Source organism: Geotrypetes seraphini, chromosome 7, assembly GCF_902459505.1.
Source record: "Geotrypetes seraphini chromosome 7, aGeoSer1.1, whole genome shotgun sequence".
NCBI classification, from domain to species: Eukaryota; Metazoa; Chordata; class Amphibia; order Gymnophiona; family Dermophiidae; genus Geotrypetes; species Geotrypetes seraphini.
In genome coordinates this window covers 18,294,682-18,312,746 of record NC_047090.1, presented here as the reverse complement: position 1 = coordinate 18,312,746, position 18,065 = coordinate 18,294,682, and the positions used below count along the sequence as shown (strand labels likewise).

At 43.5% G+C, this 18,065-nt stretch overlaps 1 protein-coding gene across 8 annotated transcripts in view; it reads right to left on the bottom strand.

Moving 5' to 3' along the window:
* Positions 1 to 13,645: 13,645 nt before the first annotated feature.
* The window catches only part of FOXM1 (forkhead box M1), a 104,030-nt gene continuing 99,610 nt past the window's right edge, over positions 13,646 to 18,065 (bottom strand). For all 8 annotated transcript variants that reach the window (XM_033952415.1, XM_033952416.1, XM_033952411.1 and 5 more), the window contains one exon: positions 13,646 to 15,743. In XM_033952415.1, the coding sequence (XP_033808306.1) occupies positions 14,748 to 15,743 (996 nt within the window). In that variant the 3' untranslated portion in view covers positions 13,646 to 14,747. The remainder of the gene's footprint in view (positions 15,744 to 18,065) is intronic.

Here is an 18,065-nt window from a genome sequence, read left to right as displayed (position 1 = left end):
AACTTGGTATGCTGATCCCTCACTACCTGGGGTGATATGTTCTGGGGGTCTCGCGGCCCACCTGCACATGTGGGCGGAGCTACAAACAGAAAATCAGATTTCACCCATTCATGTCAATGGGAAAAAATGTAAAAAGCTGCCATTCTCACAGTAATTCCAACTACCTGGGGTGATATGTCCTGGGGGTCTCGCAGCCCACCTGCACACGTGGGCGGAGCTACAAACAGAACATCAGATTTCACCCATTCATGTCAATGGAAAAAATGTAAACAGCTGCCATTCTCACAGTAAATCTAAAACGGCTTGACCGATTTGAACGAAACTTGGTATGCAGATCCCTCACTAACTGGGGTGATATGTCCTGGGGGTCTCTTCACCCAAGAATTTATATGTTCTTGCTCCTGGAGGTGAAACTAAAAATGTTGTTTATAATCAAGTTTTGTGTTAGTTGTATTGTATTCATTTTGTCAAATATTTCACATTATAATTTGAATATTGTACTTTTTATAAAGCTGTAAAAAAATAATTTCATTCACCATTATAAAGTATCTTTATTTGAATCCATTTACAGTGTTATTGCTATAATTAAATACCCGTGCAACGCCGGGGCATCAGCTAGTCTATATATATAAAATCGGATGTATGTATGTATGTGCCGCGATCACGCAAAAACGGCTTGACCGATTTGAACGAAACTTGGTATGCAGATCCCTCACTACCCGGGATTATATGTTCTGGGGGTCTCGCGGCCCACCTGCACACGTGGGCAGAGCTACAAACAGATAATCGGATTTCACCCATTCATGTCAATGGAAAAAATGTAGAGCTGCCAACGCAAAAACGGCTTGCCCGATTTGAACGAAACTTGGTATGCCGATCCCTCACTACCTGGGGTGATATGTTCTGGGGGTCTCACGGCCCACCTGCACATGTGGGCGGAACTACAAACATAAAATCAGATTTCACCCATTCATGTCAATGGAAAAAATGTAAAAACTGCCTCTGCATAACCGGCTTGCCCGATTTGAACGAAACTTGGTATGCGGATCCCTCACTACCTGGGGTGATATGTTCTGGGGGTCTCGCGGCCCACCTGCCATGTGGGCGGAGCTACAAACATAAAATCAGATTTCACCCATTCATGTCAATGGAAAAAATGTAAAACCTGCCTCCGCAAAACTGGCTTGCCCGATTTGAACGAAACTTGGTATGCGGATCCCTCACTACCCGGGATGATATGTTCTGGGGGTCTCGCGGCCCAACTGCACACATGGGCGGAGCTACAAACAGAACTTCAGATTTCACCCATTCAAGTCAATGGGAAAAATGTAAAAAGCTGTGGGACCGATTTGAACTAAACTTGGTATGCTGATCCCTCACTACCTGGGGTGATATGTTCTGGGGGTCTCGCGGCCCACCTGCACACATGGGCGGAGCTACAAACAGAACATCAGATTTCACCCATTCATGTCAATGGAAAAAATGTAAAAAGCTGCCATTCTCACAGTAATTCAAAAACGGCTTGACCGATTTGAACGAAACTTGGTATGCTGATTCCTCACTACCTGGGGTGATATGTTCTGGGGGTCTCGCGGCCCACAACTCTATGTTGCTTGCTCAATGGTGGGTTCACCCAAGATTTTATATGTTCTTGCTCCTGGAGGTGAAACTAAAAATGTTGTTTATAATCAAGTTTTGCGTTAGTTGTATTGTATTCATTTTGTCAAATATTTCACATTATAATTTGAATATATGTGTGTGTATGTATGTATGTTCCAGCATAACTCTTCAATGCATGGACATATTTCAACTAAACTTGACATACACATTACTTACTATCTGAGGACAAACACTGTGGGGGTGGGAAGGGGGGGATATGTAAAAATGATTGAAAATGACAGATTTTAGTATCTACCCCATAGTGTTTTCGGGCTCACAGATGAATACTCAGCATAACTCTGAAACGCATGGAGAGATTTCAACCAAACTTTGTACACATAAGACTTACTATCTGGGAAAAAATATTGTGCAGGTGGGACGGGGTAAAATACTGTGGGGGTGGGAAGGGGGTGATATGTTAAAATTATCAAAAGCGACAGATATTTATGTCCAACCCATAGTTTTCGGGCTCGCATAGATAAATACCGACACTCCCGATGCCGTTTAAGTCTAAGTTCAGCCCCATAGAAAGGGACATTCCTTTGGGACATGTGGAGGGTAGGGGGTTGGGACATGGGGGTGGGGCATATGGGACATGTGGGGAGGGGTAACGTGGGGGTGGGACATGTGGGACATAGGGGGGTGGGACATGTAGGGGGTTGGACATTTTGGGATAAATAAATATCCGGGCAACGCCGGGTAATCAGCTAGTAGAAAATAAAAGCATATCTAATCAGCTCAAGCTTGATTAAATGTAACAGATCCCCTACTGTCTGACCATTGCAATTCAAAGAAGCCTCAAGAATTATTCAATTCTAGAACATCTAACGTTCTCCTTGATACTATGGGAATGAATTCTGAGAGACCCCTTTCCCGCCATAGTTTTGCATTAGCCACAGAGACGATCTACAGGTCTCACAAGTTGTTTATTGTTTATTCACAAATCTGATATACCACAGTTCGTACAACAGTGCAACAACTATAAGAGCAGAGAGTAATAGCAACAGCACATGACCATTAATGAAATAAATAGAAAATAGGGGTTTTTATGGCTTTAGCACACAGGAAAGACCTGCATAAAGGCACAGGAAGGCTGATTTTTTTTTATTTCAGCTTTGTAAAAGTACCCAAATACTTTCCCTTTCCCCTTCTCTCCCCCACAGATAGTGAAAAAGAATAGTGAATTTGGGTCCCAAATGACAAAAGCATCTGAATTACTGCTGATTTTATCCCAACCTCAAATTATCCATTGCAACTCATGTCACTCTAAGGCACAGGTGTCAAAGTCGGTCCTCGAGGGCCAGAATCCAGTCGGGTTTTCAGGATTTCCCCAATGAATCTGCATGAGATCTATTTGCATGCACTGCTTTCAATGCATATTCATTGGGGAAATCCAGAAAACCCGACTGGATTCCGGCCCTCGAGGAGGGACTTTGACACCCCTGCTCTAAGGGCTCCTTTTACAAAGCTGCACTAGCGGTTTTAGGATGTGCTAAATTGCCCCGCGCACTAGACGCTAACGCCAGCACTGAGTTGGTGTTAGTTCTAGCCACGTAGCGTGGGTTTAGCGTGTGCTAAAAACACCATCGCAGCTTTGTAAAAGGAGCCCTAAATCTATCCATGAATGGTATTGCTTTATTCCACACAGGCCTAGAATCAGTTGCTTTTGGTGATAATTCCCTAAAAGAAAAGATAAGAGACTGGAGCAGTGGCAGCTTCTGCATTCTACTCATTGCAAGAGGGAATCTGCTATTTTCTTCTAAATAACCAGTTCTTTAAGGGAATATTTCTTGGTTAAAAAAAATATATATATGTTTTGGTTTTTTTTTTTTTTTTTCAGGACTGATGGTCCCTTTAACAAAGCAGAGGTAGAAAATCCTAGCATGCAAATATGATACAGCCCATAGGAACTGAATGGACTGCATTGCATTTGCTACACAGGAATTGCTACTATGGCTTTGTAAAAGGGGTCCTGAGTTAATTAGAAGCAGATTGATATAGATTTACCTGCCTATTGTGACTTAAATATTTTCCTTAGGGATGCTTTTAGTTCTTTGATATAGTCTTGTTGGCGGTCTAGATTTGGACTAAAAGGACAGAATTATTTCATTTGATGGATTATTTCTAATTGCTGTATTATAACTCTGTTCATTTTCTTGATTTTTGTTGTAACATTGGAAATTTGAAAAAAAATAAAATAAATAAAATCCCACTATTCTTCCTATTACCTACATAGTAGTAAGACAATATCCAGGAAAGTTAGAAAGTACAGGAGATACTTCATGTAATTTCCCCATTAAAGACAGTTCAGCAAAATCCACATGTCCATCATCTGTTATAACAGTAGATAATTGCTTTTAAGACAATATTTTTAAAATGTATTTATTAGCAAATACTATGAGGACAAAACACAAAATATATTCATATAATTTCAAAAAATGTAGTCCAACAGTGGCACTGAGAGGCACCCCGATTCAAACCCAGCATGCACCCAGAGTAAGAGGGAGAAAAAAGCCTCAGATTAACGTAGCAGGAAATCAGCTGTCATGTAATGCCCCAAATGCCTGAGCCCGCTGACCCAACGACAGGAAATATAAATCACAATCACTCATCTTTCCAAGTACTTAGCTGGATACACAATCCTGTTGTCACATAGTACCGGAGGTAGCCCAAGTCCTTTTATATTCAAGGCCAAAACTGAAATGCAGTCCTGTTTCAACATGGCTCAACCCGAAGCCCCTTCCTCAGGAACTGAGCAGGAAAAATGCAGCTATAGGTCAGGGTAAATCCTTTTGCCTTTCCTGTCCGGATTTACCCTGACCTACAGCTGCGTTTTTCCTGCTCAGTTCCTGAGGAAGGGGCTTCGGCCCTGAAACAGGCCTGCACTTCAATTCTGGCCGTGACTATAAAAGGACTTGGGCTACCTCTGGTACCATGTGACAACAGGATTGTGTATCCACTAAGTACTTGGAGGGATGAATGATTGTGATATATATTTCCTGTCTTTAGGTCAGCGGGCTCAGGCATTCAGGGCACTACATGACAGTCGATTTCCTGCTTTTTATTGGCATTCCACTTATTGGGCACATGTTTGTCACTGAATTTGCACTTAGTAAGCACACAGGAGCACCTAAAATGATGGTGTGCGGCATAGCTGGAGTAGTATTGCCTGCTCTTTGTTTGCCAGCTCTCTACTGAGCTGATCTTAAGAGCTTTCAAACTCACGCTGAGGGTGCTCCTTCATTAAAAAAAAAAAAAAATGTAAAACTTAAACTGATTTGCTGTTTTTAAATGTGGAGGCCAGGGAATCGTACTGCCAGTAATGCTCTAGGGCAAGGGTAGGCAAATCCGGTCTGTGAGAGCCGGAGCCAGGTCAGGTTTTCAGGATATCCACAATGAATATGTATGAGATGGATTTGCATGCACTGCCTCCTTGAGATGAAAATCTATCTCATGGATATTTATTGTGGATATCCTGAAAACCTGATCTGGCTCCAGCTCTCAAGGACCAAAATTGCCTACCCCTGTCCTAGGGCACACCCTGTTCTTATTATAGTGCAGCCACGCCATGACCAGCCCCAGTGTGCACTATTCAAGGCTTGTGCATTGACCCCCCTGATGAGCCAAGGAATTGGTGGAACAAGGTCGCTTGTTGGGAGTTGTATTGAGCCATGACAATGTGGGAGCTCAAGTCGTCTTTTTCAGCTAAGTCCTTGAACATGCCTTTGCCCTTTTCTAAACCTATGCTGTAAAACTTGGGAGATTTTTTGCCTGTGAAAGTATTGAAAGCGTTTTGTTTTTTTCCTGTGCCTGTTGGTGTGTCACTGCTATGTTAATCTGAGGCTTTTTTCTCCCTCTTACTTTGGGTGCATGCTGGGTTTGAATCGGGGTGCTTCTCAATGCCACGGCCATAGAATCGTTTTTGAAATTATAAAATGTATTTATTAAAATGAAGGAAAAATGTTTATAGTTTTTTTCATTATTACCTAGCTTTAAAAAAGGAGCACAGTGGTTGTTTATTGTGAAAAAACAAACACCCCACCCTCCCCAAGAATTTATATCTGCATTATCTCAAAAATTCTAAGCAGATTACAAATGTAGGACTCCTTTTCTCAAACAGCAGTAGAGCGTTTTATTGCAGGATGGCAAGGCAAATGCTCTGACACTCATTCAATTTCTATGAGTGTCGGAACATTTACCTCACCGGTCTGCGATAGAACACTATCGCTGATTGATAAAAGGAGCCCTTACATACATAACATTAGATAAAAACAACAAATAAATTACTACTTTAAAAAAAACAAACCAAATAAGTACATAAGGTTAATTAAAAAAAAACAAAACCAATAACAAGAATTTCAAGTATCACAACTTAGTAAAACAAATACAATAAAATGCAATACTGTACGAAGTACAGTGGAACCTTGGTTTACGAGCATAATTTGTTCCAGAAGCATGCTCGTAAACCAAATTACTCGTATATCAAAGCGACTTACCCCATAGAAAGTAAGGGAAACTCGCTTGATTCGTTCCTACCTACCCCCCCCCGGAGGCCAGTGGCACTGCTCTATCACCCCCCCCCCCCGAGAACTGGCATTGCTCCCCTCCCGGCTCGCGAAGGCCCTCCCCGCGTGATCCAGAATCCCCCCGCTCACATCGCCCCCCCCACCACGATCCGACATCCTCCCCGTACCCATCACCCACCTGAACACATCACTTACCCCCCCATCTGGCACCCGGCACCAACGCACAGGACATGCCGGTGCTGGAATATCTGTCGTCCTTTTTGCTGGGCCTTGAGCATCTGCGGAGATCTCGAGAATCTCGGAGAGAGCAGGAACTAAGGCCTTGAGCATACGCAGATGCTCAAGGCCCAGCAAAAAGGACAACAGATCTTCCGGCACCGGCATGTCCTGTGCGTTGGTGCCGGTGCCGTGTACCAGATGGGGGGGTACATGATGTGTTCGGGTGGGTGATGGGTACAGGGAGGATGTCAGATCACAGTGGGGGGGGGGGGGGTGCCGGATCACAGGGGGAGGCGTTCGTACATCGAGGCAAGCTCGGTTTCCGAGGCGCCGATTTTGAGAATGTTTTGCTTGCAAAACACTCGCAAACCAGTGCGCTCGTAAACCGAGGTACCACTGTATAAAACAATCGCCATTAAGGCATTGTACCTCCCAAACCATACCTTACTCAAGATAAAAACAGAGTAATCTAAACTACAATGTTATCTTAACTATCAAAAGGAATATCACCAAAACTCCTGGTGAGAGTCATCTTTAGAATATTTATAAACACTGGCATTGATCTAATTGCTTGTACCTAAAATGGCAACTCATTCCATAATTTAGGCCGCTACATAAAAAATTGGAGAAATTAATAAGACACACTGCAGATTCACTTAGAGATACAGTAAGCATCCATCAGCACTCTCCTCATACTCAATGGATTGAATATATGCAAAATAGCATGATACTGAACTGATAGATGTAAATGGAGAAAATGTAATGATTAGGGAGGTGCTCATATAGTCAGGGCTGGATTAAAGGGTAAATCCAGTAGTCACATGCCTCGGGCCCGAAAACAGGGCAGGGGCCCCCGACTGCTTGGTGAGATGTAAGCTTCCCTCTCTTTGACTCCCTCACTGCCTTCTCGCCCACTGCTGCCGCAGTTTGTAAGCAAATTGTACTCATGCCGCAGGGCTGCTCTACTACTGTGCACGTCTACTTCCCTTCTCCCTCCTCCTCATGACATAACTTCCTGTTTCAGAGAAGGGAAGTAGATGCACACAATATTAGAGTAGCTCCGCAGCATGGGTTCAATTCGCTTACAGGCTGCGGCAGGGCGAGGGAGTTGGAGGGAAGTTTACATCACCTCACCATGCAGTCAGGGGGCCCTGCTCTGTTCGCTGCACTCTAACGCCGGCCCTGGAAGGGAACGAGATGCCCGGACAACCTATTTGCCTTCCTCTAATGCTGGTGGAGCCCCATATTCGGGCAGGTAGTTGGGAGCCTAGGAGGAAGAAAAGAATTTGCGTGCTGCCGACGGGTGTGTGTGAGACAGAGAGATTATATTAGAGAAAGGGGGAGAGGAATGCTGTTGCACCTAATTGGTGAGAGGGAAGGAGGAAGACCAAGGAAAGGAGAGGAGGGGAAGAGATGCCAAGACCATGGGAGGGAGGGAAAGGAAGGAGATACCAGATCATGGATGGGGAGATGCCAGACCAGGGGAAAGGAAGGAGAGATGGAAAAGGAAATTAGAGAGATGCCAGGGCATAGGGGAGGGAAGGGAAACTAAGAAGACAGATGCCAGACCAGAGGGAAAGGAAGGAGAGGAGATGCCCGAGCATGGAGGGGGAGGGAGAGGTAGAAGAGGAGAGAGATGCTAGGGCATGGGGGTAGGGAAGGAAAGGATATAGATGCCAGACCAGAAAAATGGAGAGGGGGTGAAGCTGAGATGAATCATGTACAAAGGAGAGAAGGGGCACAGGATAGACAATTTATTGAAGGGAAATAGAAAGAGGGAAGATGCCGTATGGAAGAGAGGGTGTACGCTGGATGGAGAGTGCAGACACTAGCCGGAAGTAAGAGAATGATGAGAAGACGAGGAAAGCAGAAACCAGACAACAAAGGTAGAAATGTATTTATTTATTTTTGCTTTAGAATAAAGTATTATTGTAGCTGTGTTGATAATTGTTTATTAATAGAAAATGGAAATAAGGTAACTAATTTTAATACTTTTTTTTTTTTTTTACAAATTCAGAAACTGTAACTCCTTTTCTCAGGTTAGGATAGGGATACTGTAACAGCAGTATAGTTTACTGACCTGAAGAAAGAGGTTTTAACCTCTGAAAGCTAGGAATGATTAAGAAGGGGGATCACAAACATATCTGAGGTTATCATGCTTCTCTCCCGGGCCATGGTGCGCCCCCACCTAGAATACTAAACTAAACTAAACTAAATCTTGGGTTTATATACCGCAACATCTCCACAGGTGGAGCTCGACACGGTTTACATGGTTAGGGAAGGAACGGAACTCCAATAGATTTATAGAAGTAGGTAAGAAGAGAGGATAGGTGTGATAATACTAGGGAGGGGATGAGGTTACGTTTTGGAGAAGAGCCAGGTCTTCAGAAGCTTACGGAATGGTAGAAGGGGGCTCAAGTTGCGGAGAGGGGAAGGGAAACTATTCCATAACTGAGCGATTCTGAAGTGGAGGGAGGAACCGAGTTTACCAACGAGGGAGATACCTTTTAAGGAGGGGAGGGATAATTTTAGTTTTTGCGTGGATCTAGTGAAGAATGGATTTGAGGAATTCCAGGATAGAGGAATAAGAGGTGGAAGGATGCCATGGAGGATCTTGAAGGTTAAGCAGGCACAATACTGCATCCAACACTGGTCGCCATACATGAAAAAGGACATAGTACTCCTCGAAAGGGTCCAAAGAAGAGCGACAAAAATGGTTAAGGGACTGGAGTTGCCATACAATGAGAGGCTAGAGAAACTGGGCCTCTTCTCCCTTGAAAAGAGGAGACAGAGGGGACCTGATCGAAACATTCAAGATATTGAAGGGGATTGACTTAGTAAAGAGAGATTATTCACCCTCTCCAAGGTGAAGAGAATGAGAGGGCACTCTCTAAAGTTAAAATGGGATAGATTCCGTACAAACATAAGGAAGTTCTTCACCCAGAGTGGTAGAAATCTGGACCGCTCTTCCAGAGGCTGTTATAGGGGGGAAGCACCCTCCAGGAATTCAAGAAAGGGTTAGATAATTTCCTGCGGAACCAGAATGTACGCAGGTAAGGCTATACTCAAATAGGACACTGGTCTTTAACCAAAGGGCCGCCACCTGAGCGGACTGCTGGGCACGGTGGACCACTGGTCTGACCCAGCAGCAGCAATTCTTATGTACGAGTATTAGTCCAATAAAATGGTGGGCACTAAATTTTCTTCCTGCCATGCCCCATACCTCCTACCCAACTGTAGAATATAAATTGGTGGGCTTCCCAAAGCCCTGCCAGCTGAAGATCTCTTCCTCTAGGAAGGAAGGGGGGATTTGGTCAGAGAGATTTTGAGGTTGCATAGAAGAAAAACTACACTGGCACTGGTATGGTAATCTTTGTTGTTTTGAATTTTAAAATAAAGTGGAAATAAGTAAATGGGTAAAAAATGGGGGCCAGGCAGGGCATGTGGAAGGGGGTGGGGTAGGGCAGGGGGACCAATGGACTTGTGTGCCTAGGGGCCCTCAACAAATTAATCCTGCCATGATATACTATGGTTCTATGTAAGAATCTAAACACAGAAGTTCATACAAAATCAAAGTCCTACATTTCAGGAGGGCCAACTTGGTTAAAATGGGGGGGGAGGGAGAGGAATATCTTAACAGGTCTGGCAGGATGATTTCCCCAAATTTATAATCTATTTGATCCAACAGATTGACCTTAATGGATGCAGTGGAGTAAACTAAAAAGAGCTAAAATAAAGGGCAACAAATCTTCACGTCAGAAAAGCAATCAAGAGAGAAAGAGGTGGTTGAAAAAGAGGAAACAGAATATTAGCATTTAAAAAGTACAACAAATTGGATAATGAGGAGCACAGACAATATCTATTAAAACTGAAAGAAACAGGAAAGGTATGATGGATCCTATATTGTAGCAAATTGAGTGCAGTATTAAATGTCCTCTGACCATTTCTACCATAGTTTAACATAATGGGAAAATGTGGATCTAACCTCTATCCTTTCAGGTGTCACATTTTGTGGGGAGATGTCCATGGAGCAATTTGTCTTCTCTTAGGAGCAATATCTCCAAATGGGTTCATTTTGTACACACCAGAACAGTAATGAACTTCAAATCTAAGCCAGGGTATGTTGCAGATGATCTTAGTCTCCCCACCTTCCTTCTGGAGTTCATAAATGCAAGATATATAGGCAACTTATAAAGATGGACTTCAAAATTGCTTTTAATCAGGCCTGTGGTACACAATATGATAGGACATTTTTACCACTTTTTTGGTTTCTGACTACATTGCTTGGTACTCAAGGATCTTTTATATCTCCACTAGTCATTAAGCTCGTTACATTAACGGGTGCTAGAATATATGTCTCTCTCTCCCTGGCCCCCTTTCTTTTTTCTATCCCTCTCTCTGCCCGTGTCTTTCTTCCTGTCTCCCTCCTTCCTGCTGTCTGTCTGTCATTCTTTCCCTGTGCAGCTGCAACAGCATTTCCCTCCCCCTCCAGGTCCCTGTGCAGCAGCAGCATTTTCCCCACCCCCTTCCCTACTCTTACCACGATGTGGCCTGCTCCTTTTGGCCCCTCCCCCTTCCTGCAGTCTAGCCTGCTCCAAGGATCCTTTCCCTTATGTGTTCCCCGCAGATAGGCCCAGCTTCTCCCTGCATGTTACCTGTTTTTTCATTCTGTTGCCCTCCCTCGCGTGGCTGGCTGCCTGCCTGGTCCCATTGAGTGGCTCACGTCTTTTTTGTTGGCGCTTCCCTGCCCGCCCCGTGGTCTGGCCTGCTCCAGGCGAGTGTCACATCGGCTCCTCTTGATCCCTGCCAGCGTCGGAAGCCTTCTCCGACGCTAGTGCGGCTCATGAGAGGAGCCAACTCCGCGATCTTGTGGAGAGCAGGGAGTCCAGCGCTGGCAGCCAGTCCTGCCGGCGAGTGTAGGTAGGTGCTTGGAAGTAGTAAGGCTGGGGACTCGCGCATGCGTACTCCTGCAGCCACGGATCTACATCTCACGGATCAGGGAAAATGGAACATGCAAGTAGGAGTGCGCATGCACAGCTAGGGTTTTATTATATAGGATATGATAAATAGAGCAATTACTTGACATTCACAATTCTATTATAATTGTTAATAGGAACAGGATTGGAGCAGCCCCTGCTTAGAGTGAGTCTTATTAAGACTGGAGTCTATAGAATACTTTCCTTTTTTGGTCAAAAAGATGACTCAGTATGTATGCTAAATGTTTGCCAGAGTTGTAGTGGTCAACACACATACCAATTTCCTCCATTTTCCAACTGCTCCGTCCACTCTAGCTGCCAGTGGAGCATTGTTTGGAAATGAACTTTATTTGTGATTCCTGCTGGCACATTTACATCAAGTGCTTCTGTAGAGAGCAGTGAAATTCAGAAGGAACACCCACCTTTTGGTTTGGGGTTGTTTTTTTTTTTTTTTAATGAGATAGCAAGACCTCTACTTACTGTTGGATAGGTACAGAAGTATTGCCCTATTGGGTCATTCCAAAGGTCCATCAAGCCCAGTATTCTTTTTCCAATTGTGGCCAATCCAGATTACATACCAAAAAAAAAAAAAAGCAAGATTCCATGCTACTAACCCCAATATACCTTAATAGTAGTTTTCCTCTAGGAATTTGTTCAAACGTTGTTTAAAACCCAGATATGCTAATTGCTTTTACCACATCCTCAAGAAATAAATTCCAGAGCTTAACTATACACTCAGTGAAAAAATATTTTCTCTTATTTCTTTTAAATGTGCTGCTTTATAACTTCATTGTGTGTCCCCCTAGTCCTTATACTTTTCAAAAGAGCAAGTCAATTGCTTCACATTTACCCATTCCACTCCATTAGGATTTTATAGACTTTTATTATATTTACATCAGCACTCTCTTCTCTTAGCTGAAGAGCCCTAACCTCTTTAGCCTTTCCTTCCAGGAGAGTCATTCCATCCCTTTCATTATTTTAGTCACCCCTTCTCTATGCCTTTTACAATTCCATTGTATTTTTTGTGTGTGGGGTGGCCAAAACTGCACACAATACTCAAAAGTGCGATCACATCATCAAATGATACAAAGACAATTTATGAAGATGTATTTGCCGCCTTTTAAAAGAAATTTACCCATAGTATAATATAAAGCAAGTATAAACTGGATATTCTATGTGTATTCTTTTTCTTTCCTAATAATTCCTTAACCTGTTTACTTTTATTTTGGCTATCACTGCTCACTGAGCAGCAGATTGCAACATATTGTCCTCAATGCCTAGATATCCTTTACTTGGGTAATGACCCTTTAATACAGAACCTAGCATCATGCAGCTATAACTTGTGATGTGATGCCTTTGCCCTGTCTGTCGCTTCTTTATATTGTTTTACTTTCTTTCTCCAATTGATGTAATGTTCTTGGCTTTTCCTCTAAGCTCTTTCCATTCTCTGAACTTTTTTCTTTAGTGTCATGAGTTTGTTTCTTGGCTTTAGTTGGAGTGTTCTTAGTGAGGCGATGTCTTCTAGGATGGATTTGGTGAGGTTTTGCCAGGAGTCCATGATTGTGTCAACGTCTGCGTCCACAGGGATTCACAACAAAATTAGACAAGTTCCTGCTGAACAAGGACATATGTTGGTAGGGCTAGTCTCAGGGCGCTGGTCTTTGATCAAAGGGCCGCCGCGTGAGTGCACTGCTGGGCATGAAGGACTACTGGTCTGACCCAGCAACAGCAATTCTTATGTTCTTGTGTCCACTGGATGAAGTTGGATTGTGAGCGCATTTCAGATTTTTTTCTGCTGGTATTTTGCCATGTTTTATCTTCTTTAGTGGCCTGCAAGCCCATTTTTGAAGAGATTTCTCCTGGAGTTTCCCTTTGAAATTTCAGGTGAAATCAAGTGCAAAGTACCCATGCTCTCTTTCCTCCCACCTAAACACTCCATTTCCCTGTGGATAAAAACACAGTGTGCATATTTTACTTATATAGTGGGAAGCAATTATAAAAGCCCCTTTATACATGAGTGAACATCTGTTTCAGCATGTAAACATCTTGAATGTTAGCCTCTAGAATAGATGGACAGTAAGAACCAAGTACAGTAGTTGCACTTCACTAGGACTTGTGCTTATTTCAAACCAGATTGCTCTCCAGCTTTCCTACCCATAGCTCAAGAACTCAGTTCTGTTTATGGATGCAATGAAATAAAGGAGAATATACAAGAAAATGGAAGGGCTCATAATTAGAGCAACAGGCTTGGAGTTCTACACTTCCATGTGATCTCTAGAAAAACAGTGACTAAAATAAACACACCTGGTTCAATCACATTAATTTACAAAGTAATAAAGTGACATTTTTAATTAAAAGTTCATTTATAAGAATTTACAATATATACATAAAAATGAAAATCCCACACAGAATCAAAGTTAACAAGCTAGACAGAAAATGAAAGATGTATTTTTTGGAAAAGTTCCCTGGTTACATACTGTCACCCCTTATCCCCTTTATTGCAGAATGGCACTTTGATTCACTATCGCTGTGTTTTGCAGCCCAGAAGTAAATGTAACTGGCCTAGTTTCAGGGATACTCACAGCAAAAATGCTTGAGTGTACTGTATTTGCAGATATCAAAGTCTCACTGAATGCAAATATTTTATGCAAATTCATCATAGCTACTCATAAAACCAGGCTGGTCCAATGATGTCAACTAAGTGTGAAGACTACTACCCTGCTTGTTCTAGGAGAAACACTGCCCTACCATCTGAGTAAAGATTAAATCTGCTCATGGGCAGATGTCAACCATGAAAGAACGGCAACTTCAAGTATTGCACTGGCAAACACAATTGTCTCATCTCTCTAAGACATACAAAAACTGTTCCTTGATATGAACCAGGAGCAGAAGACAGACAGTAGTGAGATCAAATCTGAATATTAAACAAGTAATCAAGCAATACCAATGTTCAGTGGTAAGGTTCTAAAAACTTGCTTAAATTATTTTTTTTTATTAAATACTGCAAGAAAATGGTGTTTGCACATGTGCTGTGTTGGCATGTGGAGAGGGTGAGCTGGAATATCTATTACTACCTTTTCACTTTGATATGTTTCTGAATCCACACTGGTGCAAGAATGTATCATATAAATGCATTAGTACACTGTGCAATCAATAGATGGAGCAGTTTTCTTGATTGAAGAGTCAACCTTAGAGCAGTGACTTCAATTGTATAAAAAGATCTGTGAGAGGTACCCAAAGCTATATGGGTAAAAATAGTGTTAAAATAAACATATCCCCCTTTCCCCATTTGTGATGGGCTAAGCTCTAGCCCAAGCCCCTAACACTGATTTATCCCAGACAAAGTTGCTTTAGCACTGCCCAGTTTCTATCTCAGTTCAGGAATGAGCTGAGACCAACTAACATTGTCCACCCCAAATTCATCATCATCTTCCAGGCCAGTAAAACTAATATCTAGTAGAATTTTGCTCAGGCTGTCATTCATGGTGTCCAGGACCAGCCCTTCTGTCAGGGAGCGATTTCCAGAGCTCCCAACATGCAGCTCCTTTGAGCAAGGTTTGGCAGAATAAGGTGCGGATGTAGGGGAACTTGTCAGAGGTCCAGAAATAACTTCTGGTGACTTGGTGTTAAGAAGCTCCCGTGGAGAATCAAACAGTGGAGTATCTTTAAATGGTGTGCCAGTAAAACCAAGAAACCCTAAGCTGTCCTTAAAAGGGGTAAGCATGGATTCCTGTGGTCCCTGCACTGGACTGAAATCCAGCAAGCTTTCTTCCCTAGTAGGAGGCCCAGTTCTATAGAATTCAGAGCTTCCAGCCTGAGACACAGTACTAACTGGTTTGCTGGGGGTGGACAAGGTTGGCAGTTTGCCTATTTTATGCTTAATGGGTGTTTTAAAGGCACCCCCTTCTTCCTGGGGGCAGCACACTGCTAATACAGGTTCAAAGGGCTGAGTCTGTTGTAGAAAGGAAAAATCAGATGCCAAGCCAGAATCTGAGTTGTTGCACTCTGGGAACACCAGCACCGGTTCTTCCAGGCAAGGTAAAATTAAGCGTTGCTTTCTCCGGGAGATGCTTGGATGCTTCTCTAGCAATGTGTCAGCTAGTTTCCGTGTTGGGGACTCCACAGTAGTGAACAGATCCTCTTCCTCTATATTGGGAAATGTTTCTTCTTGTTTCACAGTGGTAAAGAAAGTCTCCTCTCTCATAGTGGTAAATACTTCCTCTTCCTGTTTGACTGCAATGAAAGGGTCATTCTCGTTCATGACATTAAATGCTTCTTCCTGCTTCACAGAGATGAAGGGATCTTCGTCTCTGACAAAGGCAACTGGTTGAAACGGTAAGGGTTCATCACCAGTCACAGATGCCTACAATCAGAACAAAAAAATTATTGAAATACAGGATATTTTGGCAAACAGAAAAAAATGGAGATTATGTACTTACCCTGGTAAGCTCTTTTCCAGTAGATAGGTGAGACATTCTAGACCAGTGGTTCCCAACCCTGTCCTGGAGGACCACCAGCCAGTTGGGTTTTCAGGATAACTCTTATTAATATGCATGAGAGAGATTTGCATATAATGAAGATGACTGGCATGCAAATCTGCTCCATGCATTTTCATTAGGACTATCTTGAAAATCTGATTGGCTGGTAATCCTCCAGGATAGTGTTAGGAACCACTGTTCTAAACCATAGGGTTATTTCCCTTTACCCACATGGGCTGCAGAAAAGAATTATACGTTTTTCACTCCGCGTCTAGGATACTTCACAGGCTAGCTTAGCTCCTTCTATCAGTCTGTACCCAAGCATAGAAAGGCACTACCATCTGTGAAGTAGAGGTATCTGCAACGACAGGCTAAACAAGTGTTACTATGTTCTGCTCAAAACAAATAAACAGTACTATTAAACGTCAACATAGGCTTCAAAGAAGCTCAGGAACTACTCCCATAGCATGGAGAACATATTCACAAAACTCTCCCAAGCCCCAAAGGACTGACTGCTCTCCATAAAACAGATAGGATAAGCATAGGGAGGACAGACATCTGACCTGAACTTTGAAATCTGCAAGAGGGCACAGCAAGGATAGGGTGGGTGTCTAGAATATCTCACCTATCTACTGGAAAATAGCTTACCAGGTTAAGTACATAATGTTTTCCAGTGCAATAAGTGAGACATTCTAGACCATGGGGATGTACAAAAGCAGTCCCCCAACTAGTCAGGGTGTGCTTGCTACACCGGCCTTCAAGACCGAGAACCCGAAAGTCGAGTTCTGACAGGTAGCACCATCCACTCTGTAGAATCTGGCAAACACAGGAAGAGATAACCACGTCGCCGCCCTGCAAAACTCCTCAGGAAGAAAATATCTAGCTTCAGACCATGAAGCCGCCACACATGCGCCCGAACAGAAACAGGGGACTCTCTCCCTACAAGAATTTACGTGTATGAATATATGTGCATGAAATGGCTCTATGGATCCACCTGGAGAGCGTGACCTTAGAAGTGGGAACACCATGTTTCAACTAATGAGTCATACAGAGGGCCAGAAAGACGAAACTCGTTATTGCCCTCCAGAGAACACAGAAGCATCCTGCACCTGCCTAGTTTCCTCAGAAACCATCCTCATGTTTGGAACTCATCGGATGAAAAACAGGCAAACACACTTCCTGAATGACAGGGAAAGCTGAAACCATTATCTGCAAAAGGGAAGGAACTGTCTGTAGAGAAACTTGTATCTCCGAAATGTGGAAAAAGGGATCCTGACCAGACAACGACCACAGATTGGAAACCCTACGGGCATAAATGATGGTGATCAGAAAACAGGCTCGACAGTTTAAGAACATAAGAATTGCCGCTGCTGGGTCAGACCGGTGGTCCATCAGGCCCAGCAGTCCACTCACGCAGCGGCCCCCAGGTCAAAGACTAGCACCCTAACTGAGACTAGCCTTACCTGCGTAAGTTCTGGTTCAGCAGGAACTTGTCTAACTTTGTCTTGAATCCTTAGAGGGTGTTCTCCCCTATGACAGACTCCGGAAGAGCATTCCAGTTTTCTACCACTCTCTGGGTGAAAAGTAAATTCCTTATGTTCATACGGAATCTATCCCCTTTCAATTTTAGAGAGTGCCCTCTCGTTCTCCCTACCTTGGAGAGGGTGAACAACCTGTCCAGTACCTTGAATGTTTTGATCATGTCCCCTCTCAATCTCCTCTGTTCAAGGGAGAAGCCCAGTTTCTCTAATCTTTCGCTGTATGGCAACTCCTCCAGTCCCTTAACCATCTTAGCTGCTCTTCTCTGGACCCTTTTGACAAGCTTCATCCAAGGCAAGACAAATCATAGGTTGCATACGCAGGGGTTTCGTCAGCCGTAAGCCGGAAGTCATTATGCCATTGTATAGATCCATGGTGAGACCCCACCTGGAATACTGTGTGCAATTCTGGAGGCCGCATTATCGCAAGGATGTGCTGAGACTGGAGTCGGTTCAGAGAATGGCCATCCGAATGGTCTCGGGACTCAAGGATCTCCCGTACGAGGAACGGCTAGACAAATTGCGGCTGTACTCGCCCGAGGAGCACAGAGAGAGGGGGGACATGATCGAGACGTTCAAGTATCTCACGGGCCGCATCGAGGCTGAGGAAGATATCTTCTTTTTCAGGGGTCCCACGACAACAAGAGGGCATCCGTGGAAAATCAGAGG